Source organism: Engystomops pustulosus, chromosome 8, assembly GCF_040894005.1.
Source record: "Engystomops pustulosus chromosome 8, aEngPut4.maternal, whole genome shotgun sequence".
Classification (NCBI taxonomy): domain Eukaryota; kingdom Metazoa; phylum Chordata; class Amphibia; order Anura; family Leptodactylidae; genus Engystomops; species Engystomops pustulosus.
Window position 1 is genome coordinate 20,905,155 of NC_092418.1, and position 27,717 is coordinate 20,932,871.

Genomic DNA, 27,717 nt, shown 5'->3' on the forward strand with positions numbered 1-27,717 from the left:
TCAGTAGCAAAGGGTTTGACAGCGAAACAAAAATCCTAATTGGGTCCATATCATGCAATCTCCTTTAATTCTGCCCATAATTCCTACCTTTTTGTTTCCATCGTAACAGACTACAAACTAACTCTGTGTAGTCTGTTCCTGCGGTCACTTTCCCTTCATTGTGTTCCCTGATCTTTGTCCCCTCCCAGTCTCTATTCCCCGACCTCTGCAAAGAGACACCTCCGAGGTCTCAGCTTCTGCTCCAGACTGGCATAGGGCCATGCGGACACTTAGAGGATTGGTAAATCATCATTACCCTTGCAGTAAACCATGCATGTATCTTACACATACTGTGGCACATGGGCTCTCCCCGGGTTCTTTATAGGTGCTCTCCCACCATCAGTCATCAGGCTGGGACTGGATGCCGTCACTCTCAGGTCTATGAAGACGGTGGGGGAATCTTCAGTGTGTCTCCCTTTATCCACCACGTTCTTGTTCACATTGGTTCTGCTAAAGATAACAGTTTCTGAGTGCTTCACAATTACCAGAAAAAAAATGAAAGGTTAGTGATAAAGAGATACATTGCAAAGTTTCTTTGCAACACTTAGTACGTATCTGAATTTGCACCCCATTTCTTCTAACCAAGATCTGTCCGGATCCCACCCCTGTCCTCATAGCGTCCCATCATGATACCTGTCACAACTCGCAGGAATCGCTCCTCTCCTGTCCACGTGTTCTCCGTTAAGACACTGATGAGGAGTCTTGGCCTGGGATTGCTTGGCACTTAAATCCAGCAGCTGCGCCATGATCTGTTCCTGACGTTTCTTCGCATTGTTCTCTATGGACAGCGCGGACGAGGGCGCGACTGTGGACGGAAAGAGACCACGAGGTGTATGGACACAGATACGGAACAACCTCAAGTCATAGACGGATACATAATTTTTGTCATCTATAATAGAAAACATAATCTGGTTCCCCGACTCGATTCCATGTTCAGGGTATGTTGAGGATCTACAGGATAGGTCAGCACTATGAGGGGGTCTAACAACTGGACCCTACATCAATCAGCCGCTCTGCTGCCTCAGAATATGTGATCATTGGTGTCTGACATCTGGACCCTATACTAATCACCTGTACTGGCTGCAGGAACCTATACAGTGTATACTGGCTCCCCCCGCTGTACAGGTTCTGACCCGAATGGGTGTCATCGACCAATCACATACTTATAGCTTTTCCTAAAGAGGGATCATCAATATGAAAACTGATGGAAAACCTTTTTTAACGTCAAATGAATGTCACCGTCTACACAGGGCTCACCTGGATCTCTTGCAGAGGTTTGTAGTTTCACTTCGTCTGTCAATCGTTCAAGGATCGTCTCCAAATCCTCCTGATCTATCAGCTGAAATGGAATGGAAGACTTAATCATTTCAATAATTATTTCTACAAAAATATAATTGAACAATAATCCATAATTGGGAGGAATCCAGATGATCTCACAAGCAGGAAATCGTAGCATGAATTAAAGACCATTCTAATAGTGAGCACTGACAAGGACCAGGACCGGATCCAATAGTCCTGCTCGTGTATAATGCCCCCAATGGAGGTAACAGGACTTTTAGGATTCCCCACTTATAGTAAAAAACTGCAAAATAAGAGACAGCGTTAAAAGTCCCCAAAATGTGTTGTCCTTTAGCGCCATCTTTGCTTAGCTTGGTGTATTACAGGGAACAAACCAATATCTATTAGGCATCAGACCTGTATGGCCGGCAAAGGGAAGAGCTCTATCTCCCCCTGTCCGGTTTCATCTTCTCTTGGGCCTTTCCCAGATGTTACAATATTGTCCGTCTCTGGATTATCCGTCTCTGGAGAGATAACATCCGTCTCTGTGGGATGTGATGGAATATGAGGCGGAGAGTGTCCCAGGATCCCCTCGATGTTAGGGTGGGATGCAGTGAGATAATCTGATGCAGAACTTGATAAATCAGGAATATGTGGGGATATTATACTGCCTGGTGCCATTATACCACCGCCGCCGCCATCTTTCTGGTCAATCTTTAGTGAAGGCAAAATCTGAAAGAGAACAGAACAATAAGTGAGATAGGACAAGTCCCCAGTAACCAGGGAGGGATAGCTACATCCTGGAGCATATCCCTATTTCTTCTTCAACCATTTACATTAGGAGGGGCCATTTCGAAAAGAGATGGAGAAGACCCCACACAGATCAGGGATAGTGACCCAGGTTTTTGGCGCATGCGATCGGATTGTGGCGCACCGGTGCCGGCATGCACTCTGTCGGAGTGAACTCCGACGGACTTCAACGCAGCAGCGACACCTGGTGGACATCGGGTGCACTACCTTACTGAATCGCCGGAAGACACGAATCAGCGTCGGAGAACCCGCCGCTGGATCGCGAATGGACCGGGTAAGTAATTCTGCCCCACTGTGCGACCCAGTATCGGATTATAATACAGGCGGTTTGGGCGGTAGCCCGGGGCCCAAGCCTTCTAGGGGGCCCATTGCCACCCAAACCACCCACCAAATTTTATACTCAGAAAGACCTTCACCCATGAAATCCTCGTACATCTGTTCCTGCTCTCAATACACATGTACACAGGAGCCATTTTAGGACCTTTGACGGTCCTCCATAGGTCCTGAAAATGCAGATTGAATGCAGGAGGACGCATCCTCCATTCTCCAAGAAGCTGATTCTAGTACCAGATGTAGGGAGTGATTCCCAGACTTGTAGGGTCATACTGTAATATTCATACAGCCCAGGGCCCATGGCAGTCTTAGCACATCCCTGATCCCATTAAAGTCCTGAAATATGAGCAAAAAGAGAGTCTACTATAAAAGCAATGGACCCCCGCTTGACGTCCGTACTGAGGGTCTCATTTCCCTTACAAACACAAGCTAGTTCGCCTCCAGAAGAAAGTTTGCCCTCTGGATGAGAACTCATTTTCATACTTTTCTAGCCACAGACTTGCACCCACATTTGAAGGGTCAAGAGGAGATCCTAAGGGTCAGACTTCTCCCTTGTCTGTCCAGGGTCACTGTACCTTATTGATAAAGTCTCCATGCTCATCATCGGACACGTCGGACAAGTGGCAGTCGTCCCTCTGGAAGATCTCCACATCCTCAGACTCCAGGTCGGACTGTATGGAGACAAAAGAGTGACAGCTCTCGTCAACACCCCAAATTATCCCGGGACGTGTGAGGCGGCCTCTCAGGTGGGAAGTTAGTGTATGATACTGAGTATTTATCAGACTGCAGTGTGGTGTATAGCAGAGCAGAGAGGGGCAGGATGGATATTGGGGTACAATGTCAGTACAATGCGGCACTCACCAGGGAGCTGGTATCAGAGCCCAGGGAGGGCGGCTTCACAGAGGAGAGAAGTGAGTGCAGCTCATGAGCCCCAGGAGGGTCAGCCAGAAACATCGCAGGCTTCTGTCTGTCATCACTGGACGCCATCATGTGCTATATATCTGAAGACCCTGGAGAAACACACAGGTAAGTATATACATATATCCAGCTGCTGTATCCCCCATAGTACACCCACCCAAACACTGCCTCACAGTAACTATGCTGTGTGTATTATCTCTGTACTGTGACATCACTGTGTGTATTATCCCTGTACTGTGACATCACTGTGTGTATTATCTCTGTACTGTGACATCACTGCTTGTATTATCCCTGTACTGTGACATCGCTGTGTGTATTATCCCTGTACTGTGACATCGCTGTGCGTATTATCCCTGTACTGTGACATCGCTGTGCGTATTATCCCTGTACTGTGACATCACTGTGTGTATTATCTCTGTACTGTGACATCACTGTGTGTATTATCCCTGTACTGTGACATCACTGTGTGTATTATCCCTGTACTGTGACATTACTGTGTGTATTATGCCTGTACTGTGACATCGCTGTGTGTATTATCCCTGTACTGTGACATCACTGTGTGTATTATCTCTGCACTGTGACATCACTGTGTATTATCCCTGTACTGTGACATCACTGTGTGTATTATCTCTGTACTGTGACATCACTGTGTGTATTATCTCTGTACTGTGACATCACTGTGTGTATTATCTCTGTACTGTGACATCACTGTGTGTATTATCCCTGTACTGTGACATCGCTGTGTGTATTATCCCTGTACTGTGACATCGCTGTGTGTATTATCCCTGTAGTGTGACATCGCTGTGTGTATTATCCCTGTACTGTGACATCACTGTGTGTATTATCCCCTGTACTGTGACATCACTGTGTGTATTATCCCTGTACTGTGACATCACTGTGTGTATTATCCCTGTAGTGTGACATCGCTGTGTGTATTATCCCTGTAGTGTGACATCGCTGTGTGTATTATCCCTGTAGTGTGACATCACTGTGTGTATTATCCCTGTACTGTGACATCACTGTGTGTATTATCCCTGTACTGTGACATCACTGTGTGCATTATTCCTGTACTGTGACATCACTGTGTGCATTATCCCTGTACTGTGAAATCACTGTGTGCATTATCCCTGTACTGTGACATCACTGTGTGTATTATCCCTGTACTGTGACATCACTGTGTGTATTATCCCTGTACTGTGCCATCACTGTGTGTATTATCCCTGTACTGTGACATCACTGTGTGTATTATCCCTGTACTGTGACATCACTGTGTGTATTATCCCTGTACTGTGACATCACTGTGTGTATTATCCCTGTACTGTGACATCACTGTGTGTATTATCTCTGTACTGTGACATCACTGTGTGCATTATCCCTGTACTGTGACATCACTGTGTGTATTATCCCTGTACTGTGACATCACTTTGTGTATTATCCCTGTACTGTGACATCACTGTGTGTATTATCCCTGTACTGTGACATCACTGTGTGTATTATCTCTGTACTGTGACATCACTGTGTGTATTATCTTTGTACTGTGACATCACTGTGTGTATTATCTCTGTACTGTGACATCACTGTGTGTATTATCCCTGTACTGTGACATCACTGTGTGTATTATCCCTGTACTGTGACATCGCTGTGTGTATTATCCCTGAATTGTGACATCACTGTGTGTATTATCCCTGTACTGTGACATCACTGTGTGTATTATCCCTGTACTGTGACATCACTGTGTGTATTATTATCCCTGTACTGTGACATCACTGTGTGTATTATCCCTGTACTGTGACATCACTGTGTGTATTATCTCTGTACTGTGACATCACTGTGTGTATTATCCATGTACTGTGACATCACTGTGTGTATTATCCCTGTACTGTGACATCACTGTGTGCATTATCCCTGTACTGTGAAATCACTGTGTGTATTATCCCTGTACTGTGACATCACTGTGTGTATTATCCCTGTACTGTGCCATCACTGTGTGTATTATCCCTGTACTGTGACATCACTGTGTGTATTATCCCTGTACTGTGACATCACTGTGTGTATTATCCCTGTACTGTGACATCACTGTGTGTATTATCCCTGTACTGTGACATCACTGTGTGTATTATCCCTGTACTGTGACATCACTGTGTGTATTATCCCTGTACTGTGACATCACTGTGTGTATTATCCCTGTACTGTGCCATCACTGTGTGTATTATCCCTGTACTGTGACATCACTGTGTGTATTATCCCTGTACTGTGACATCACTGTGTGTATTATCCCTGTACTGTGACATCACTGTGTGTATTATCCCTGTACTGTGACATCACTGTGTGTATTATCTCTGTACTGTGACATCACTGTGTGTATTATCCCTGTACTGTGACATCGCTGTGTGTATTATCCCTGTACTGTGACATCACTCTTTGTATTATCTCTGTACTGTGACATCACTGTGTGTATTATCTCTGTACTGTGACATCGCTGTGTGTATTATTCCTGTACTGTGACATCGCTGTGTGTATTATCCCTGTACTGTGACATCACTGTGTGTATTATCCCTGTACTGTGACATCACTGTGTATATTATCCCTGTACTGTGACATCGCTGTGTATTATCTCTGTACTGTGACGTCACTGTGTGTATTATCTCTGTACTGTGACATCACTGTGTGTAATATCCCTGTACTGTGACATCACTGTGTGTATTATCCCTGTACTGTGACATCACTGTGTGTATTATCCCTGTACTGTGACATCACTGTGTGTATTATCCCTGCACTGTGACATCACTGTGTGTATTATCCCTGTACTGTGACATCACTGTGTGTATTATTATCCCTGTACTGTGACATCACTGTGTGTATTATCCCTGTACTGTGACATCACTGTGTGTATTATCCCTGTACTGTGACATCACTGTGTGTATTATCCCTGTACTGTGACATCACTGTGTGTATTATCCCTGTACTGTGACATCACTGTGTGTATTATCTCTGTACTGTGACATCACTGTGTGTATTATCCCTGTACTGTGACATCGCTGTGTGTATTATCCCTGTACTGTGACATCACTCTTTGTATTATCTCTGTACTGTGACATCACTGTGTGTATTATCTCTGTACTGTGACATCGCTGTGTGTATTATTCCTGTACTGTGACATCGCTGTGTGTATTATCCCTGTACTGTGACATCACTGTGTGTATTATCCCTGTACTGTGACATCACTGTGTATATTATCCCTGTACTGTGACATCGCTGTGTATTATCTCTGTACTGTGACGTCACTGTGTGTATTATCTCTGTACTGTGACATCACTGTGTGTAATATCCCTGTACTGTGACATCACTGTGTGTATTATCCCTGTACTGTGACATCACTGTGTGTATTATCCCTGTACTGTGACATCACTGTGTGTATTATCCCTGCACTGTGACATCACTGTGTGTATTATCCCTGTACTGTGACATCACTGTGTGTATTATTATCCCTGTACTGTGACATCACTGTGTGTATTATCCCTGTACTGTGACATCACTGTGTGTATTATCCCTGTACTGTGACAGCACTGTGTGTATTATCCCTGTACTGTGACATTACTGTGTGTATTATCCCTGTACTGTGACATCACTGTGTGTATTATCCCTGTACTGTGACATCGCTGTGTGCATTATCCCTGTACTGTGACATCACTGTGTGTATCATCCCTGTACGGTGACATCACTGAGTGTATTATCCCTGTACTGCGACATCACTGTGGGTATTATCCCTGTACTGTGACAGCACTGTGTGCATTATCCCTGTACTGTGACATTACTGTGTGTATTATCCCTGTACTGTGACATTACTGTGTGTATTATCCCTGTACGGTGACATCTGATGATTACATATAATATATATAGATAATACCTCAGTGTGGAGATGCCGGGTCACATCTATGGTTACTCTCCAGCTTTTCCAACTGCTCACTGCACAGACAGATGATAGTTTCCTGGTCACATGTTGCAGATAGGCCAATCACGGCACATCAACATTGTTGCTAGGAGACAGTACTAGCCATGAATAAACACTAGTCCAGAGGGTGCAGTGCACAGAGCAGCAGATAGGTGGCGGTAGAGTTCTCTGAGTAACAGCAGAGGCTCCATTGCCCAGATGTATAAGCAGAGGTGTCATGTGCCTCAGGGGTGCCTCTGCCTCATGGGTGCCCTCACTCCTGTGCCCGATAATACTGGCGCTCAATGCTCATATATATATAAGGTGCCCCCTGCACTGCTACAGGAACTTTCAGGGGTTTCGTACTTTCGTAAGCTAGATCCATGTCAGATGTTCCCGGAGTCTGGAGGTGTCCGGTGGCCATTGTGCAGCGTCATTACCATTACAAAGGTTTAGAGGAAGGGTCTCCACACGCCGGGGGGTCCAGGGGTGGGGACAGGACACACAGGGACATTTAGGATTGGGAAAATTTGGGACTTGCACCCCAGGACACAGGTGAGTGATACAATAATATACACGTATAGGGGTAATGAGAATACAGACCTAATATGTATATAGGGTAGATGTATATTGTATGTTTCCATGTGTCCTGCGCTCCCTGCACCCCCGTGTCCCCTGTCCTGCGCTCCCTGCACCCCCGTGTCCCCTGTCCTGCGCTCCCTGCACCCCCGTGTCCCCTGTCCTGCGCTCCCTGCACCCCCGTGTCCCCTGTCCTGTGCTCCCTGCACCCCCCGTGTCCCCTGTCCTGTGCTCCCTGCACCCCCCCGTGTCCCCTGTCCTGTGATCCCTGCACCCCCGTGTCCCCTGTCCTGCGCTCCCTGCACCCCCGTGTTCTCTGTCCTGTGCTCCCTGCACCCCCCGTGTCCCCTGTCCTGTGCTCCCTGCACCCCCCGTGTCCCCTGTCCTGTGCTCCCTCCACCCCCGTGTTCTCTGTCCTGCACCCCCGTGTCCCCTGTCCTGCGCTCCCTGCACCCCCGTGTTCTCTGTCCTGCGCTCCCTGCACCCCCCGTGTCCCCTGTCCTGTGCTCCCTCCACCCCCGTGTTCTCTGTCCTGCACCCCCGTGTTCTCTGTCCTGCACCCCCGTGTTCTCTGTCCTGTGTTCCCTGCACCCCCGTGTTCTCTGTTCAGTGCTCCCTGCACCCCCGTGTTCTCTGTCCAGTGCTCCCTGCACCCCCGTGTCCCCTGTCCTGTGCTCCCTGCACCCCCCGTGTCCCCTGTCCTGTGCTCCCTGCACCCCCCGTGTCCCCTGTCCTGCGCTCCCTGCACCCCCGTGTCCCCTGTCCTGCGCTCCCTGCACCCCCGTGTTCTCTGTCTTGTGCTCCCTGCACCCCCGTGTCCCCTGTCCTGTGCTCCCTGCACCCCCGTGTCCCCTGTCCTGTGCTCCCTGCACCCCCCGTGTCCCCTGTCCTGTGCTCCCTGCACCCCCCGTGTCCCCTGTCATGTGCTCCCTCCACCCCCGTGTTCTCTGTCCTGCACCCCCGTGTTCTCTGTCCTGCACCCCCGTGTTCTCTGTCCTGTGCTCCCTGCACCCCCGTGTTCTCTGTTCAGTGCTCCCTGCACCCCCGTGTTCTCTGTCCAGTGCTCCCTGCACCCCCGTGTCCCCTGTCCTGTGCTCCCTGCACCCCCCGTGTCCCCTGTCCTGTGCTCCCTGCACCCCCCGTGTCCCCTGTCCTGCGCTCCCTGCACCCCCGTGTTCTCTGTCTTGTGCTCCCTGCACCCCCGTGTCCCCTGTCCTGTGCTCCCTCCACCCCCCGTGTCCCCTGTCCTGTGCTCCCTGCACCCCCGTGTCCCCTGTCCTGTGCTCCCTGCACCCCCCGTGTCCCCTGTCCTGTGCTCCCTGCACCCCCCGTGTCCCCTGTCATGTGCTCCCTCCACCCCCGTGTTCTCTGTCCTGCACCCCCGTGTTCTCTGTCCTGCACCCCCGTGTTCTCTGTCCTGTGCTCCCTGCACCCCCGTGTTCTCTGTTCAGTGCTCCCTGCACCCTCGTGTTCTCTGTCCAGTGCTCCCTGCACCCCCGTGTCCCCTGTCCTGTGCTCCCTGCACCCCCTGTGTCCCCTGTCCTGTGCTCCCTGCACCCCCCGTGTCCCCTGTCCTGCGCTCCCTGCACCCCCGTGTTCTCTGTTTTGTGCTCCCTGCACCCCCCGTGTCCCCTGTCCTGTGCTCCCTCCACCCCCGTGTTCTCTGTCCTGCACCCCCGTGTTCTGTGTCCTGCACCCCCGTGTTCTGTGTCCTGCACCCCCGTGTTCTCTGTCCTGCACCCTCGTGTTCTCTGTCCTGCACCCTCGTGTTCTCTGTCCTGTGCTCCCTGCACCCCCGTGTTCTCTGTTCAGTGCTCCCTGCACCCCCGTGTTCTCTGTCCTGTGCTCCCTGCACTCCCGTGTCCCCTGTCCTGTGCTCCCTGCACCCCCGTGTCCCCTGTCCTGTGCTCCCTGCACCCCCGTGTCCCCTGTCCTGTGCTACCTGCACCCCCTTGTTCTCTGTCCTGCACTCCCGTGTTCTCTGTCCCATGTTCCCTGCACCCCCCCCCCGTGTCCCCTGTCCAGTGCTCCCTGCACCACCACCCCCGTGTCCCCTGTCCTGTGCTCCCTGCACCCCCCGTGTCCCCTGTCCTGTGCTCCCTGCACCCCCCGTGTCCCCTGTCATGTGCTCCCTCCACCCCCGTGTTCTCTGTCCTGCACCCCCGTGTTCTCTGTCCTGCACCCCCGTGTTCTCTGTCCTGTGCTCCCTGCACCCCCGTGTTCTCTGTTCAGTGCTCCCTGCACCCCCGTGTTCTCTGTCCAGTGCTCCCTGCACCCCCGTGTCCCCTGTCCTGTGCTCCCTGCACCCCCTGTGTCCCCTGTCCTGTGCTCCCTGCACCCCCCGTGTCCCCTGTCCTGCGCTCCCTGCACCCCCGTGTTCTCTGTTTTGTGCTCCCTGCACCCCCCGTGTCCCCTGTCCTGTGCTCCCTCCACCCCCGTGTTCTCTGTCCTGCACCCCCGTGTTCTGTGTCCTGCACCCCCGTGTTCTGTGTCCTGCACCCCCGTGTTCTCTGTCCTGCACCCTCGTGTTCTCTGTCCTGCACCCTCGTGTTCTCTGTCCTGTGCTCCCTGCACCCCCGTGTTCTCTGTTCAGTGCTCCCTGCACCCCCGTGTTCTCTGTCCTGTGCTCCCTGCACTCCCGTGTCCCCTGTCCTGTGCTCCCTGCACCCCCGTGTCCCCTGTCCTGTGCTCCCTGCACCCCCGTGTCCCCTGTCCTGTGCTACCTGCACCCCCTTGTTCTCTGTCCTGCACTCCCGTGTTCTCTGTCCCATGTTCCCTGCACCCCCCCCCCGTGTCCCCTGTCCAGTGCTCCCTGCACCACCACCCCCGTGTCCCCTGTCCTGTGCTCCCTGCACCCCCCGTGTCCCCTGTCCTGTGCTCCCTGCACCCCCCGTGTCCCCTGTCCTGTGCTCCCTGCACCCCCGTGTTCTCTGTCCTGCACCCCCGTGTTCTCTGTCCTCTGCTCCCTGCACCCCCGTGTTCTCTGTCCAGTGCTCCCTGCACCCCCCGTGTCCCCTGTCCTGTGCTCCCTGCACCCCCGTGTTCTCTGTCCAGTGCTCCCTGCACCCCCGTGTCCCCTGCCATGTGCTCCCTGCACCCCCGTGTCCCCTGCCCTGTGCTCCCTGCACCCCCGTGTCCCCTGCCCTGTGCTCCCTGCACCCCCCGTGTCTCCTGTCCTGTGCTCCCTGCACCCCCCGTGTCCCCTGTCCTGCGCTCCCTGCACCCCCGTGTCCTGCGCTCCCTGCACCCCCGTGTCCCCTGTCCTGTGCTCCCTGCACCCCCCGTGTCCCCTGTCCTGTGCTCCCTGCACCCCCGTGTTCTCTGTCCTGCGCTCCCTGCACCCCCGTGTCCTGCGCTCCCTGCACCCCCGTGTCCCGTGTCCTGCGCTCCCTGCACCCCCGTGTCCCCTGTCCTGCGCTCCCTGCACCCCCCGTGTCCCCTGTCCTGTGCTCCCTGCACCCCCGTGTTCTCTGTCCTGTGCTCCCTGCACCCCCGTGTCCCCTGTCCTGTGCTCCCTGCACCCCCGTGTTCTCTGTCCTGTGCTCCCTGCACCCCTGTCCTGTGCTCCCTGCACCCCCGTGTGTCCCCTGTCCTGTGCTCCCTGCACCCCCGTGTTCTCTGTCCTGTGCTCCCTGCACCCCTGTCCTGTGCTCCCTGCACCCCCGTGTGTCCCCTGTCCTGTGCTCCCCGCACCTCTGTGTGTCCCCTGTCCTGTGCTCCCTGCACCCCCCGTGTGTCCCCTGTCCTGTGCTCCCTGCACCCCTGTGTTCTCTGTCCTGTGCTCCCCGCACCTCTGTGTGTTCCCTGTCCTGTGCTCCCCGCACCTCTGTGTGTCCCCTGTCCTGTGCTCCCCGCACCTCTGTGTGTCCCCTGTCCTGTGCTCCCCGCACCTCTGTGTGTCCCCTGTCCTGTGCTCCCCGCACCTCTGTGTGTCCCCTGTCCTGTGCTCCCTGCACCCCCGTGTTCTCTGTCCTGCGCTCCCTGCACCCCCGTGTCCTGCGCTCCCTGCACCCCCGTGTCCCGCGCTCCCTGCACCCCCGTGTCCCCTGTCCTGCGCTCCCTGCACCCCCCGTGTCCCCTGTCCTGTGCTCCCTGCACCCCCGTGTTCTCTGTCCTGTGCTCCCTGCACCCCCGTGTCCCCTGTCCTGTGCTCCCTGCACCCCCGTGTTCTCTGTCCTGTGCTCCCTGCACCCCTGTCCTGTGCTCCCTGCACCCCCGTGTGTCCCCTGTCCTGTGCTCCCTGCACCCCCGTGTTCTCTGTCCTGTGCTCCCTGCACCCCTGTCCTGTGCTCCCTGCACCCCCGTGTGTCCCCTGTCCTGTGCTCCCCGCACCTCTGTGTGTCCCCTGTCCTGTGCTCCCTGCACCCCCCGTGTGTCCCCTGTCCTGTGCTCCCTGCACCCCTGTGTTCTCTGTCCTGTGCTCCCCGCACCTCTGTGTGTTCCCTGTCCTGTGCTCCCCGCACCTCTGTGTGTCCCCTGTCCTGTGCTCCCCGCACCTCTGTGTGTCCCCTGTCCTGTGCTCCCCGCACCTCTGTGTGTCCCCTGTCCTGTGCTCCCCGCACCTCTGTGTGTCCCCTGTCCTGTGCTCCCTGCACCCCCGTGTTCTCTGTCCTGCGCTCCCTGCACCCCCGTGTCCTGCGCTCCCTGCACCCCCGTGTCCCGTGTCCTGCGCTCCCTGCACCCCCGTGTCCCCTGTCCTGCGCTCCCTGCACCCCCCGTGTCCCCTGTCCTGTGCTCCCTGCACCCCCGTGTTCTCTGTCCTGTGCTCCCTGCACCCCCGTGTCCCCTGTCCTGTGCTCCCTGCACCCCCGTGTTCTCTGTCCTGTGCTCCCTGCACCCCTGTCCTGTGCTCCCTGCACCCCCGTGTGTCCCCTGTCCTGTGCTCCCTGCACCCCCGTGTTCTCTGTCCTGTGCTCCCTGCACCCCTGTCCTGTGCTCCCTGCACCCCCGTGTGTCCCCTGTCCTGTGCTCCCCGCACCTCTGTGTGTCCCCTGTCCTGTGCTCCCTGCACCCCCCGTGTGTCCCCTGTCCTTTGCTCCCTGCACCCCTGTGTTCTCTGTCCTGTGCTCCCCGCACCTCTGTGTGTCCCCTGTCCTGTGCTCCCTGCACCCCCCGTGTGTCCCCTGTCCTTTGCTCCCTGCACCCCTGTGTTCTCTGTCCTGTGCTCCCCGCACCTCTGTGTGTTCCCTGTCCTGTGCTCCCCGCACCTCTGTGTGTCCCCTGTCCTGTGCTCCCCGCACCTCTGTGTGTCCCCTGTCCTGTGCTCCCCGCACCTCTGTGTGTCCCCTGTCCTGTGCTCCCCGCACCTCTGTGTGTCCCCTGTCCTGTGCTCCCTGCACCCCCGTGTTCTCTGTCCTGCGCTCCCTGCACCCCCGTGTCCTGCGCTCCCTGCACCCCCGTGTCCCGTGTCCTGCGCTCCCTGCACCCCCGTGTCCCCTGTCCTGCGCTCCCTGCACCCCCCGTGTCCCCTGTCCTGTGCTCCCTGCACCCCCGTGTTCTCTGTCCTGTGCTCCCTGCACCCCCGTGTCCCCTGTCCTGTGCTCCCTGCACCCCCGTGTTCTCTGTCCTGTGCTCCCTGCACCCCTGTCCTGTGCTCCCTGCACCCCCGTGTGTCCCCTGTCCTGTGCTCCCTGCACCCCCGTGTTCTCTGTCCTGTGCTCCCTGCACCCCTGTCCTGTGCTCCCTGCACCCCCGTGTGTCCCCTGTCCTGTGCTCCCCGCACCTCTGTGTGTCCCCTGTCCTGTGCTCCCTGCACCCCCCGTGTGTCCCCTGTCCTTTGCTCCCTGCACCCCTGTGTTCTCTGTCCTGTGCTCCCCGCACCTCTGTGTGTCCCCTGTCCTGTGCTCCCTGCACCCCCCGTGTGTCCCCTGTCCTTTGCTCCCTGCACCCCTGTGTTCTCTGTCCTGTGCTCCCCGCACCTCTGTGTGTTCCCTGTCCTGTGCTCCCCGCACCTCTGTGTGTCCCCTGTCCTGTGCTCCCCGCACCTCTGTGTGTCCCCTGTCCTGTGCTCCCCGCACCTCTGTGTGTCCCCTGTCCTGTGCTCCCTGCACCCCGTCTCTCCTCTCCTTACTGCTTCCCTCTGCGTCCTTTTACATCCATCTAGCTACATAAAATCAAAATTCTCATTAACTGCATCTCGCTCCTCCCACATTCCTGTCACGTGGTCATGACGTCATCAAAGGTCCTTTAGCCCTGTAGTAAAATACCGGAGGTAAAAGTTCTGTGTACAGAAAGTGGAGAAAGTCACCAACTCATCTACATACAAGAGGAGAGGTCTGTGTCCTGTGTATAAGGAGGAGGAGGAGAGGTCTGTGTCCTGTTTATAAGGAGGAGGAGGAGGAGGAGGAGAGGTCTGTGTCCTGTGTATAAGGAGGAGGAGGAGGAGAGGTCTGTGTCCTGTGTATAAGGAGGAGGAGGAGAGGTCTGTGTCCTGTGTATAAGGAGGAGAGGTCTGTGTCCTGTGTATAAGGAGGAGGAGGAGAGGTCTGTGTCCTGTGTATAAGGAGGAGGAGAGGTCTGTGTCCTGTGTATAAGGAGGAGGAGGAGAGGTCTGTGTCCTGTGTATAAGGAGGAGGAGGAGAGGTCTGTGTCCTGTGTATAAGGAGGAGGAGAGGTCTGTGTCCTGTGTATAAGGAGGAGGAGGAGAGGTCTGTGTCCTGTGTATTAGGAGGAGGGGAGAGGTCTGTATCCTGTGTATTAGGAGGAGGAGAGGTCTGTGTCCTGTGTATTAGGAGGAGGAGGAGAGGTCTGTGTCCTGTGTATTAGGAGGAGGAGGAGAGGTCTGTGTCCTGTGTATTAGGAGGAGGAGGAGAGGTCTGTGTCCTGTGTATTAGGAGGAGGAGGAGAGGTCTGTGTCCTGTGTATTAGGAGGAGAGGTCTGTGTCCTGTGTATAAGGAGGGGGAGAGGTCTGTGTCCTGTGTATAAGGAGGGGGAGAGGTCTGTGTCCTGTGTATTAGGAGGAGGAGGAGAGGTCTGTGTCCTGTGTATTAGGAGGAGGAGGAGAGGTCTGTGTCCTGTGTATTAGGAGGAGGAGGAGAGGTCTGTGTCCTGTGTATTAGGAGGAGGAGGAGAGGTCTGTGTCCTGTGTATTAGGAGGAGAGGTCTGTGTCCTGTGTATAAGGAGGGGGAGAGGTCTGTGTCCTGTGTATAAGGAGGGGGAGAGGTCTGTGTCCTGTGTATTAGGAGGAGAGGAGAGGTCTGTGTCCTGTGTATTAGGAGGAGAGGAGAGGTCTGTGTCCTGTGTATTAGGAGGAGGAGGAGAGGTCTGTGTCCTGTGTATTAGGAGGAGGAGAGGCCTGTGTCCTGTGTATTAGGAGGAGGAGAGGTCTGTGTCCTGTGTATTAGGAGGAGGAGGAGGAGGAGAGGTCTGTGTCCTGTGTATTAGGAGGAGGAGGAGAGGTCTGTGTCCTGTGTATTAGGAGGAGGAGGAGGAGAGGTCTGTGTCCTGTGTATTAGGAGGAGGAGGAGAGGTCTGTGTCCTGTGTATTAGGAGGAGGAGGAGAGGTCTGTGTCCTGTGTATTAGGAGGAGGAGGAGAGGTCTGTGTCCTGTGTATTAGGAGGAGGAGGAGGAGAGGTCTGTGTCCTGTGTATTAGGAGGAGGAGAGGTCTGTGTCCTGTGTATTAGGAGGAGGAGAGGTCTGTGTCCTGTGTATTAGGAGGAGGAGAGGTCTGTGTCCTGTGTATTAGGAGGAGGAGAGGTCTGTGTCCTGTGTATTAGGAGGAGGAGGAGGAGGAGGAGAGGTCTGTGTCCTGTGTATTAGGAGGAGGACGGGAGAGGTCTGTGTCTTGTGTATTAGGAGGAGGAGGAGAGGTCTGTGTCCTGTGTATTAGGAGGAGGAGGGGAGTGGTCTGTGTCCTGTGTATTAGGAGGAGAGGAGAGGTCTGTGTCCTGTGTATTAGGAGGAGAGGTCTGTGTCCTGTGTATTAGGAGGAGAGGAGAGGTCTGTGTCCTGTGTATTAGGAGGAGGGGAGAGGCTTGTGTCCTGTGTATTAGGAGGAGGAGGAGAGGTCTGTGTCCTGTGTATTAGGAGGAGAGGAGAGGTCTGTGTCCTGTGTATTAGGAGGAGAGGTCTGTGTCCTGTGTATTAGGAGGAGAGGTCTGTGTCCTGTGTATTAGGAGGAGAGGAGAGGTCTGTGTCCTGTGTATTAGGAGGAGAGGAGAGGTCTGTGTCCTGTGTATTAGGAGGAGGGGAGAGGCTTGTGTCCTGTGTATTAGGAGGAGGAGGAGGAGAGGTCTGTGTCCTGTGTATTAGGAGGAGGAGAGGTCTGTGTCCTGTGTATTAGGAGGAGGAGGAGGAGGAGAGGTCTGTGTCCTGTGTATTAGGAGGAGGAGGAGAGGTCTGTGTCCTGTGTATTAGGAGGAGGAGGAGGAGAGGTCTGTGTCCTGTGTATTAGGAGGAGGAGGAGGAGGAGAGGTCTGTGTCCTGTGTATTAGGAGGAGGAGGAGGAGAGGTCTGTGTCCTGTTTATAAGGAGGAGGAGGAGGAGGAGGAGAGGTCTGTGTCCTGTGTATAAGGAGGAGGAGGAGGAGAGGTCTGTGTCCTGTGTATAAGGAGGAGGAGGAGAGGTCTGTGTCCTGTGTATAAGGAGGAGAGGTCTGTGTCCTGTGTATAAGGAGGAGAGGTCTGTGTCCTGTGTATAAGGAGGAGGAGGAGAGGTCTGTGTCCTGTGTATAAGGAGGAGGAGAGGTCTGTGTCCTGTGTATAAGGAGGAGGAGGAGAGGTCTGTGTCCTGTGTATAAGGAGGAGGAGGAGAGGTCTGTGTCCTGTGTATAAGGAGGAGGAGAGGTCTGTGTCCTGTGTATAAGGAGGAGGAGGAGAGGTCTGTGTCCTGTGTATTAGGAGGAGGGGAGAGGTCTGTATCCTGTGTATTAGGAGGAGGAGAGGTCTGTGTCCTGTGTATTAGGAGGAGGAGGAGAGGTCTGTGTCCTGTGTATTAGGAGGAGGAGGAGAGGTCTGTGTCCTGTGTATTAGGAGGAGGAGGAGAGGTCTGTGTCCTGTGTATTAGGAGGAGGAGGAGAGGTCTGTGTCCTGTGTATTAGGAGGAGAGGTCTGTGTCCTGTGTATAAGGAGGGGGAGAGGTCTGTGTCCTGTGTATAAGGAGGGGGAGAGGTCTGTGTCCTGTGTATTAGGAGGAGGAGGAGAGGTCTGTGTCCTGTGTATTAGGAGGAGGAGGAGAGGTCTGTGTCCTGTGTATTAGGAGGAGGAGGAGAGGTCTGTGTCCTGTGTATTAGGAGGAGGAGGAGAGGTCTGTGTCCTGTGTATTAGGAGGAGGAGGAGAGGTCTGTGTCCTGTGTATTAGGAGGAGGAGGAGAGGTCTGTGTCCTGTGTATTAGGAGGAGAGGTCTGTGTCCTGTGTATAAGGAGGGGGAGAGGTCTGTGTCCTGTGTATAAGGAGGGGGAGAGGTCTGTGTCCTGTGTATTAGGAGGAGAGGAGAGGTCTGTGTCCTGTGTATTAGGAGGAGAGGAGAGGTCTGTGTCCTGTGTATTAGGAGGAGGAGGAGAGGTCTGTGTCCTGTGTATTAGGAGGAGGAGAGGCCTGTGTCCTGTGTATTAGGAGGAGGAGAGGTCTGTGTCCTGTGTATTAGGAGGAGGAGGAGGAGGAGAGGTCTGTGTCCTGTGTATTAGGAGGAGGAGGAGAGGTCTGTGTCCTGTGTATTAGGAGGAGGAGGAGGAGAGGTCTGTGTCCTGTGTATTAGGAGGAGGAGGAGAGGTCTGTGTCCTGTGTATTAGGAGGAGGAGGAGAGGTCTGTGTCCTGTGTATTAGGAGGAGGAGGAGAGGTCTGTGTCCTGTGTATTAGGAGGAGGAGGAGGAGAGGTCTGTGTCCTGTGTATTAGGAGGAGGAGAGGTCTGTGTCCTGTGTATTAGGAGGAGGAGAGGTCTGTGTCCTGTGTATTAGGAGGAGGAGAGGTCTGTGTCCTGTGTATTAGGAGGAGGAGAGGTCTGTGTCCTGTGTATTAGGAGGAGGAGGAGGAGGAGGAGAGGTCTGTGTCCTGTGTATTAGGAGGAGGACGGGAGAGGTCTGTGTCTTGTGTATTAGGAGGAGGAGGAGAGGTCTGTGTCCTGTGTATTAGGAGGAGGAGGGGAGTGGTCTGTGTCCTGTGTATTAGGAGGAGAGGAGAGGTCTGTGTCCTGTGTATTAGGAGGAGAGGTCTGTGTCCTGTGTATTAGGAGGAGAGGAGAGGTCTGTGTCCTGTGTATTAGGAGGAGGGGAGAGGCTTGTGTCCTGTGTATTAGGAGGAGGAGGAGAGGTCTGTGTCCTGTGTATTAGGAGGAGAGGAGAGGTCTGTGTCCTGTGTATTAGGAGGAGAGGTCTGTGTCCTGTGTATTAGGAGGAGAGGTCTGTGTCCTGTGTATTAGGAGGAGAGGAGAGGTCTGTGTCCTGTGTATTAGGAGGAGAGGAGAGGTCTGTGTCCTGTGTATTAGGAGGAGGGGAGAGGCTTGTGTCCTGTGTATTAGGAGGAGGAGGAGGAGAGGTCTGTGTCCTGTGTATTAGGAGGAGGAGAGGTCTGTGTCCTGTGTATTAGGAGGAGGAGGAGGAGGAGAGGTCTGTGTCCTGTGTATTAGGAGGAGGAGGAGAGGTCTGTGTCCTGTGTATTAGGAGGAGGAGGAGGAGAGGTCTGTGTCCTGTGTATTAGGAGGAGGAGGAGGAGGAGAGGTCTGTGTCCTGTGTATTAGGAGGAGGAGGAGGAGAGGTCTGTGTCCTGTGTATTAGGAGGAGGAGGAGAGGTCTGTGTCCCGTGTATTAGGAGGAGGACGGGAGAGGTCTGTGTCCTGTGTATTAGGAGGAGGACGGGAGAGGTCTGTGTCCTGTGTATTAGGAGGAGGACGGGAGAGGTCTGTGTCCTGTGTATTAGGAGGAGGACGGGAGAGGTCTGTGTCCTGTGTATTAGGAGGAGGACGGGAGAGGTCTGTGTCCTGTGTATTAGGAGGAGGACGGGAGAGGTCTGTGTCCTGTGTATTAGGAGGAGGACGGGAGAGGTCTGTGTCCTGTGTATTAGGAGGAGGACGGGAGAGGTCTGTGTCCTGTGTATTAGGAGGAGGACGGGAGAGGTCTGTGTCCTGTGTATTAGGAGGAGGACGGGAGAGGTCTGTGTCCTGTGTATTAGGAGGAGGACGGGAGAGGTCTGTGTCCTGTGTATTAGGAGGAGGACGGGAGAGGTCTGTGTCCTGTGTATTAGGAGGAGGACGGGAGAGGTCTGTGTCCTGTGTATTAGGAGGAGGACGGGAGAGGTCTGTGTCCTGTGTATTAGGAGGAGGACGGGAGAGGTCTGTGTCCTGTGTATTAGGAGGAGGACGGGAGAGGTCTGTGTCCTGTGTATTAGGAGGAGGACGGGAGAGGTCTGTGTCCTGTGTATTAGGAGGAGGACGGGAGAGGTCTGTGTCCTGTGTATTAGGAGGAGGACGGGAGAGGTCTGTGTCCTGTGTATTAGGAGGAGGACGGGAGAGGTCTGTGTCCTGTGTATTAGGAGGAGGACGGGAGAGGTCTGTGTCCTGTGTATTAGGAGGAGGACGGGAGAGGTCTGTGTCCTGTGTATTAGGAGGAGGACGGGAGAGGTCTGTGTCCTGTGTATTAGGAGGAGGACGGGAGAGGTCTGTGTCCTGTGTATTAGGAGGAGGACGGGAGAGGTCTGTGTCCTGTGTATTAGGAGGAGGACGGGAGAGGTCTGTGTCCTGTGTATTAGGAGGAGGACGGGAGAGGTCTGTGTCCTGTGTATTAGGAGGAGGACGGGAGAGGTCTGTGTCCTGTGTATTAGGAGGAGGACGGGAGAGGTCTGTGTCCTGTGTATTAGGAGGAGGACGGGAGAGGTCTGTGTCCTGTGTATTAGGAGGAGGACGGGAGAGGTCTGTGTCCTGTGTATTAGGAGGAGGACGGGAGAGGTCTGTGTCCTGTGTATTAGGAGGAGGACGGGAGAGGTCTGTGTCCTGTGTATTAGGAGGAGGACGGGAGAGGTCTGTGTCCTGTGTATTAGGAGGAGGACGGGAGAGGTCTGTGTCCTGTGTATTAGGAGGAGGACGGGAGAGGTCTGTGTCCTGTGTATTAGGAGGAGGACGGGAGAGGTCTGTGTCCTGTGTATTAGGAGGAGGACGGGAGAGGTCTGTGTCCTGTGTATTAGGAGGAGGAGGAGAGGTCTGTGTCCTGTGTATTAGGAGGAGGACGGGAGAGGTCTGTGTCCTGTGTATTAGGAGGAGGACGGGAGAGGTCTGTGTCCTGTGTATTAGGAGGAGGACGGGAGAGGTCTGTGTCCTGTGTATTAGGAGGAGGACGGGAGAGGTCTGTGTCCTGTGTATAACCCCTCTCTCCTTATATTAGCAGGACGCTGTAGGGGACATGGCAGAGCTCAGTGATGAGGCCAGTGAGTCGGAGATGCTGAGCCGCAGTCTGTCCATGTGGTATGGGGAGCCCCTGGATGGGCAGGAGTTGTCCTTGGACATTCACACAGCGGCCTCTATTGGTCAGTATGAGGTAGTGCAGAGCTGTGTGCGCAGGTAAGATACAGGTTCATGGATTCCTGGTGGTGCTGCTCCTGGTACCTGATGTTAGTACTTCTGCCTCTGCACAGGAGAGATGTGGATCTGAACCAGCAGAACCTGGGTGGATGGACCCCTCTCATGTACGCCTCATACATTGGCCATGATGCTGTGGTCAGCCTGCTCCTGGAGGCGGGGGTGGATGTGAATTGTAGAACCCCCGGTGGGCAGACGCCCCTCATGCTGGCAGCGAGCTGTGGGAATGAAAGTGTTGCTTACTTCCTGATCCAGGTAGGAAATCTGGGAGCTGATCGTCTTAACGGCTTTACATGCATCTGTTATGGTCGTCACACAGTAATGTTGTCTTACAGCAAGGCGCTGAGATTGAGGCGAGAGATGTCCGTGGCTGGACCGCCCTATTCCACAGCACCAGCGCCGGGCACCAGCGGATGCTGCGATTCCTATTGGAAAATAGAGCCAATGCAGATGCAAAGTAAGAGAGAAAGATTGTACTGGATAGTGTAGGATATTACTTCTCCTGTGTTGTACTCCAGAGCTGCACTCACTATACTGCTGCTGGTGCAGTCACTGTGTACATACATGACATTACTTATCCTGTACTGATCCTGAGTTACATCCTGTATTATACTCCAGAGCTGCACTCACTATTCTGTTGCTGGTGCAGTCATTGTGTACATACATGACATTACTTATCCTGTACTGATCCTGAGTTACATCCTGTATTATACCCCAGAGCTGCACTCACTATTCTGCTGGTGCAGTCACTGTGTACATACATGACATTACTTATCCTGTACTGACCCTGAGTTACATCCTGTATTATACCCCAGAGCTGCACTCACTATTCTGCTGCTGGTGCAGTCACTGTGTACATACATGACATTACTTATCCTGTACTGACCCTGAGTTACATCCTGTATTATACCCCAGAGCTGCACTCACTATTCTGCTGCTGGTGCAGTCACTGTGTACATACATGACATTACTTATCCTGTACTGATCCTGAGTTATATCATGTAATATACTCCAGAGCTGCACTCACTATTCTGCTGCTGGTGCAGTCACTGTGTACATACATGACATTACTTATCCTGTACTGATCCTGAGTTATATCATGTAATATACTCCAGAGCTGCACTCACTATTCTGCTGCTGGTGCAGTCACTGTGTACATACATGACATTACTTATCCTGTACTGATCCTGAGTTACATCCTGTATTATACCCCAAAGCTGCACTCACTATTCTGCTGCTGGTGCAGTCATGGTGTACATACATGACATTACTTATTCTGTACTGATCCTGAGTTATATCATGTAATATACTCCAGAGCTGCACTCACTATTCTGTACCATTGAAGGTACCTATGACTCATATACTTATGTAAGTGCTCAGTGGTACCTTTGCTGCCTGGGGTGCAGGTTGTGCAGCCTGATATAGAAGGTATAAACGTCATGGAAGTGAGCACTTACCGAAAACTTTCTTCATTCCTTTTAGGGAACCGGTATATGGATTCACTCCTCTGATGGAGGCTGCAGCTTCAGGACATGAGATCATTGTCCAACATTTACTGAACCATGTGAGTCTCCAGAACCATCATTACCTCCTAACCCATCATCTCCCCCCCCCCCCCCCCCCTAGTGCCCCTTGAGGATGTCCTCTGCTGGGGAGAATTGGGAGGTCACATGTTACACCACTCAGGACAGAGAAACACAAAACAACCATTTCCTCCTGTAATGTTATAGGGGGTGAGAGTCACTGAGACTGACCACAATGGAGACACTGCCCGCATGTTAGCCGCCCGCTACGGCCATTCCCGGATAGTCTCACTGCTGGACTCCCATCGGTCCAAGGGATCTCGGACTCACAGTAGAGGATCAGGTAGGACCCATCCCATCCTCATATAGACTCTCATAGAGTCATCTATTATAACACATTGGGGAAGATTTATTAAGCTGTCTGAAAGTCAGAATATTTCTTGTTGCCAATGGCAACCAATTACAGCTCAGCTTTCATTTTACCAGTGCTCATGAATATTTAAAGGGGGAGCTGTGATTGGTTGCCATGGGCAACTAGAAATATTCTGACTTTCAGACAGCTTGATAAATCTGCCCCATTGTGTTTGGGTGTTTTATTTTAGCACGTCATGAAGACCTCAGCTCATCAGATGAATCCTCCTCTACCCCCCAACGGCCAAGGCACCCACGGAAGGCTAAAGGTCCCAGTATACATGATGGCCCCCAAGCCCTGGCCAAGATAACTGCTGGTGGTCCCAGCCAGGGTGAGTGTAGACCATCAATGATCCAGGATCCCTCCCCCATATATATAAGTACTGAAATTTACTCTCTGTCTCCTCTTTAGGTGGTCCGGTTCCTCCTCAGGGTTATGTTACATTCAATGATGTGGATTATGAAACTGGGGGGTCCGAAGATCTAAGGTACCGTGATGTCACCTCCCCCATCAATGAGCGCGATGTAGAGAGTAACGGAAGCAGCAAAGGTTGGAAATGCATAAGATTATGAATATGGCCGGTATTTAGCGATATGATTTGCAGTGGGATATCTTCTATATTTCAGAGGAGGGTTACACCGGTAGCAGCGAGGGGATATGTATCAACACTGGGGTGAGCAGCGAGGCCTCCCTGGAAAGCAATGAGGTACGCAACTCGCACAGGGTAAGCTCACTGATTATGCCACGGCGCCACCTTAGGTCAGAGGCCGTATATGGTATTACAGCTCAGCCATTTTTTTTTTCCATTGACAAATTATTAACTTTCCTTTTATCTCCTTCTTTAGGACTCGGATCCAGCATCAGAAACTGCTGCCAGAAAACACACCAAGTCATTCGGCAAAGGGAGACAGCGCAATGGAGACGCCCATACTGCCCCAGGGCCTTCACACTGCAGGGCGTCCACCTCACTGGCAGAACCAAATATCCCACCATATACAGGGCCCAAGGTACAATATATAGGCCAAGGATATGAGGAGGATATGGCACTTACAGAGAACTTCGCTCTCAGTTGACTCTGAACTATTAGTATTGTGTGTGTAATACCCCATGTCTCCTGTAGGGGCACCACAGGAAATTTCAACTCTGAGGGTGCAGTCACACGTACCGCTGCATTTACTAACGTAGCATACGGGGGCGGCCCTCAGCCCGATCGCATATGTAACCAGATCAGTAACCAGAACCTGGTGTCATTGTCTTGCAAATGGGCTGAGGCCCAACTCGTACGTAGAGTTGCGTTTGTAAACGCAGAGCTAGTGGTACGTGTGACCGCACCCTAAATGCCAGATCTTCTTACAGCTGATCGCTTCTTATTGTTAAGTCACCCCTACTAATAATTAGTGATTGTTCATATGGAAAACCCCTTTAAGAAGAAGGCTGGCTATTTGTTTTGTCACCAATACTACTGTGTGCATGACTCTTATGTTATAATCATGTTTTGGCCTTGTCAGGACCTGGCAGAACTTCTAGAACAAATCGGCTGCTCCAAGTACTTGTCCATCTTCCAGGAGCAGGACGTGAATCTCCGAATTTTCCTTACCCTTACTGAGACCGACCTGCGGGAAGTGGGCATCACGTAAGCAAAGGGAAGGGGGTGGTCGCTTTTGTCCAAGGATTTTTGCAAAGGAGGAATTTCTAAACTCCTACTCTGCATCTTCACAAAGAGTTTCTGCAGCAGCTGATGCGATGGATGTTTTTTATCTCGTAGTTTATTTGGACCAAAGAGGAAGATGACGTCAGCCATTGCCCGCTGGCACAGTTCTGCCCGTCCCCCAGGAGATGCCCTGGAACAAGCCTATGCTGACCGGCTGGAGGCGGAGATGCAGGAGCTGGCCATACAGCTTCATAAGAAGTGCGAGGAGACGGAGACCTTAAAGGGGCAGGTGGACCAGGAGAGGGAGCTCCGAGCTGTAGCGGAGGGCTGCCTGATGGAGCAGGAAACTAAATCCAGGGCCTTACGCTGCCAGATAGAAGCCACCAGCAAACTGGCTACTGATGTACAGCGGGCACTGGCCCAGCTCCGGTACTCACTATTATCACTATTACTACAATGTTACCATAGGGAGAAGTTAGTTTGTACGACTTAATTGTTAATTTTTACCATAGGAGCTGCCAGGAGGAGCTGTCGCTGCGGATGGGCAAAGCCAACACTGCGAGGGCAAGGACCCCTGTGTGTCGGCCTGCAGGTAAGAGGCTTGTTAAAGGCATCAGATATTGCAGTAACAATGTACAGAGCGGCCTTTGTCTGGTTTTATCCACTGTATAGTCGTACACACATCCGATGATATTGTTTTGGATGGAAACCCCCTTTAAACCACCCTGACAGTCAAGAGTGGCTGGACATTAGATTTTCCCTTTATGGATATCATTACACCCATTGAAATGAATGGGTCATCGTGTTTTACATAATCCCTTTAATTCCCCTAGAGACCTAGTCCCAGACCCCCTAGTAGAGCATTTGGAAAGGGTGATCAGACTCCTAGCAATCACGCTTATTCACTATCCTACAAACTGGTAGTAGTTAGAGATCCCCTTAAACCAACAAACTGTATGACTTGAATTGTAGAGGATAATGGCGATTGGTCTGGTTCTCAGTAACTTGCCCCTCTGCGGCATATTGGGGTACTAACCTCCTCGTCCCTCGTCGATGTAAACCATTAATGTTTTTATTCGGGGCACAGTGTACTGCACCAGGTCCTGAGGAGGGGGGATGGATAATGTGAGTGACATATCCCCTGCTTTCCTTAGGTCCTCAGGGAAGTAATGTCGCCCCACTGAAGTCTTATAACATGCAGGAGCTCTCCATGTCCCTGGAGGAAAGCGCAGTGGTGCTAGGTAAGTCTCATGCTAAGTATCTGACCCATAGACTGTCATATCAGAACTTAGATGTAAATCTGGTTTTTGTCTCTGCAGAGAAGGCAATGAGAGCCCTGCAGGAGAACCTGGAGAAGATGAGGACCCCCGACAAGGGGAGACATAAATGGCCTGATCCTTGAGCACCCAGGTAAGAGACGTTCTGTACTCCACATTTAGAAGCATTCACCACTCAGATATTAAATTCCTATCCTAAAGACTGGTCTTATAAGTGTTTTTGAAGATCCCTTTAAAGTGTCCTGGAGGAGTGTGCATTGTCCTTTTCTCTACTTCAGGAAAATTTTAAAGGTAACCGGTCACCAGCGGGACGCCTGTCAAACCCCTAAACATACCTTATAGGGTGTAGTAAATGTTGTCCACGCAGGTCCTTGTGCCGGCCGATTGCTGAAATATCAACTTATATTCCAAGTCAGTGGGGCGGGCTTCAGGGTCGACTAGACAAGCGTGCACCCAGCTTTCGGCCAGGTGTGTCATCAAAACACCGCCTTCATTTCTCTTTTCAGCCGATGCCTCCCCGTTCTCTGTGATCTCCCCTGAAATCTCAGACATGCGCAGTGCATTGAGTATCTCCTCTCCGGCCCTGCGCGTATCCGGATGGAGAAACGTGCTATCAATTACGCGACGACAAGGTGCGCATTTCTCCCTCTGGATACGCGCAGGGCAGGAGATGAGATAGAATAGAATGCTTTATTGTCCCCATAGGGGAAATTGATTTAATCACAACAACAACACCTCCATTCATGATCACAATTATACATATACAAACCAGTAAGATACTAACATACATATACTAACACACATATATGAATAAGTAATAAAAAATTTTAAAAAACAGTAAAAAAGAGAAAAGCACCATAGTTAAGGATATTAATTACTTGCCCAAGTTAACTAATGCAATTACCCTAGGTATAAAAGAGTTTTTAAAACGATTCGTTCTACATTTAATATGCAGAAACCGTTCACTAAATGAACTACGCTGACCCATCAGTATGTTATGTAATGGGTTTTTCGCGTTCCATGCAATGGACTTAAATTTGGAGAGCATACGTGCACACAAGACTGACTTCCAATCCTCCATCTTAGAGCCAACAATTGAGTTCACCTTCCTAACCAATTTCTTAAATTTGTTTAAGTCAGTCGTGCGTGCATTGTTTCCCCAACATACCACAGCATAAAATAAAACGCTTCCAATTACAGACTGGTAAAAGGACAACAACATCCTACGGTCCACATCAAAAGACCTAAGCGATCTTAAAAAGTACAGTCTCCCAGACGCCTTTTTATACAATTTCTCTGAATTTATATGCCACAATAACTTATCATCCAGATAGACGCCCAAATACTTATAGTTTGTGACGCGTTCCACTGCGACACCCCTAATCTTTGTAGGCTCACCATCAGTATCCCGTTCTTTTCGGAAACTGATTACCATTTCCTTGGTCTTAGATAGATTCAATTCCAGGCCATTTGTGTCGCACCACTCCGAGAACAAGTCGATAGTCGACCAATACTCAGACAAATCTCCCTCCTTTATACACCCTATTATCGCAGTGTCATCCGAATACTTCTGCAGGAAACACTGACTTCTATTTTTTTGAAAGTCTGCAGTGTAGATACTAAACGCTCTGCGCATGTCCAAGTACACACTTGACTAGTCGACCCCCAAAGGCCATCCCACTGACTAGTAGCTGTCTTGGGATATAAGTTGATATTTCAGCAATCAGTTGGCACACCATTGTTATAAAGACCTGCCTGGACAGCATTTACTACACCCTATAAGGTATGTTTAGGGGTTTAACAGGCGTCTCGCTGGTGACCGGTTCCCTTTAAGGAATTGAAGTCCAAAAATATTAGAAAGATAAGTTCCCATTCTACAATGATGAGATTTTATTTGCATAAAACCAGTAGACTCCATGTCTTTAGTAATATACATGTCCAGGATGCGGCTTTATATGGAGCTTTACCCTTTGATGTTGGATCCTGACATTGATATTTCTCTTCCAGGACACCACATATTCCCATACCTCAGACGGTGGGTGAAACTTTCCACCCCGATGATGTTCCAGTCCCATAGCCGCCCCCTTGGCCATACAGAGGGTCACGCGGTGCCCGCTCTGGGCTGAGAGTGATAGAGGCAAACTGCAATCTCTGGTGACGTCCTACTGATCCCTTCTTGCTTTGTGCGAGGGGGAAGGTGAAATTGTGATGTATCCTTGTAGGAGAAGCTGTTGTTGTGGCTCCGCCGGCCTGTCCTGGAGGTGATCGTAGTCTGACCCCTGGTCAGTGATTCTCCTATAGTCGGGCTGTAACTGCGGAGCACAGCTGAACATTGCTGTATCGTAATAAAAGTATGAAAGGATCTGTGGGCAGCACCTCCATTTATTATCTGCACTATCCCTGTACTGTCTAAGGCTTGTGACAACGTAACGGGATATTCCCATCTCAGGGGCCGGGA

At 52.2% G+C, this 27,717-nt stretch overlaps 2 protein-coding genes across 13 annotated transcripts in view; one reads left to right on the forward strand and one right to left on the reverse strand.

Annotated features, from left to right (window-relative positions):
* Nucleotides 1–13,977, reverse strand: part of LOC140074871 (dynein axonemal assembly factor 8-like) — a 48,833-nt gene extending 34,856 nt beyond the window's left edge. For 2 of the 6 annotated variants that reach the window (XM_072120130.1, XM_072120127.1), the window contains exons 1-7: nt 7,286–7,688; nt 3,322–3,470; nt 3,036–3,131; nt 1,735–2,049; nt 1,297–1,378; nt 673–844; nt 325–489 (exon numbers count right to left, since the gene is read on the reverse strand). In XM_072120130.1, the coding sequence (XP_071976231.1) occupies nt 325–489; nt 673–844; nt 1,297–1,378; nt 1,735–2,049; nt 3,036–3,131; nt 3,322–3,450 (959 nt within the window). In that variant the 5' untranslated portion in view covers nt 3,451–3,470; nt 7,286–7,688. Of the gene's footprint in view, nt 1–324; nt 490–672; nt 845–1,296; nt 1,379–1,734; nt 2,050–3,035; nt 3,132–3,321; nt 3,471–7,285; nt 7,690–13,958 lie in introns of those variants that run through there. The other 4 variants (XM_072120128.1, XM_072120133.1, XM_072120129.1 and 1 more) reach the window with 4 other exon arrangements.
* Nucleotides 13,978–14,027: 50 nt separating this feature from the next.
* On the forward strand, nt 14,028–27,621 carry ANKS3 (ankyrin repeat and sterile alpha motif domain containing 3). 7 transcript variants are annotated; one of them, XM_072120136.1, is made up of 16 exons: nt 14,028–14,161; nt 20,206–20,378; nt 20,453–20,651; nt 20,732–20,853; nt 21,879–21,960; nt 22,127–22,262; nt 22,522–22,662; nt 22,743–22,880; nt 22,958–23,037; nt 23,177–23,338; nt 23,840–23,964; nt 24,097–24,411; nt 24,495–24,574; nt 25,137–25,223; nt 25,302–25,392; nt 27,267–27,621. In XM_072120136.1, exons 2-15 carry the CDS (start codon nt 20,221–20,223, stop codon nt 25,382–25,384), a joined length of 1,908 nt encoding a protein of 635 aa, XP_071976237.1. In that variant the 5' UTR covers nt 14,028–14,161; nt 20,206–20,220; the 3' UTR covers nt 25,385–25,392; nt 27,267–27,621. The 7 variants fall into 7 exon arrangements, with proteins under 7 accessions (XP_071976237.1, XP_071976238.1, XP_071976239.1 ...); XM_072120137.1 differs by having other exon boundaries at nt 14,056–14,161; nt 20,203–20,378; XM_072120138.1 differs by having other exon boundaries at nt 14,062–14,195.
* Nucleotides 27,622–27,717: the final 96 nt, after the last annotated feature.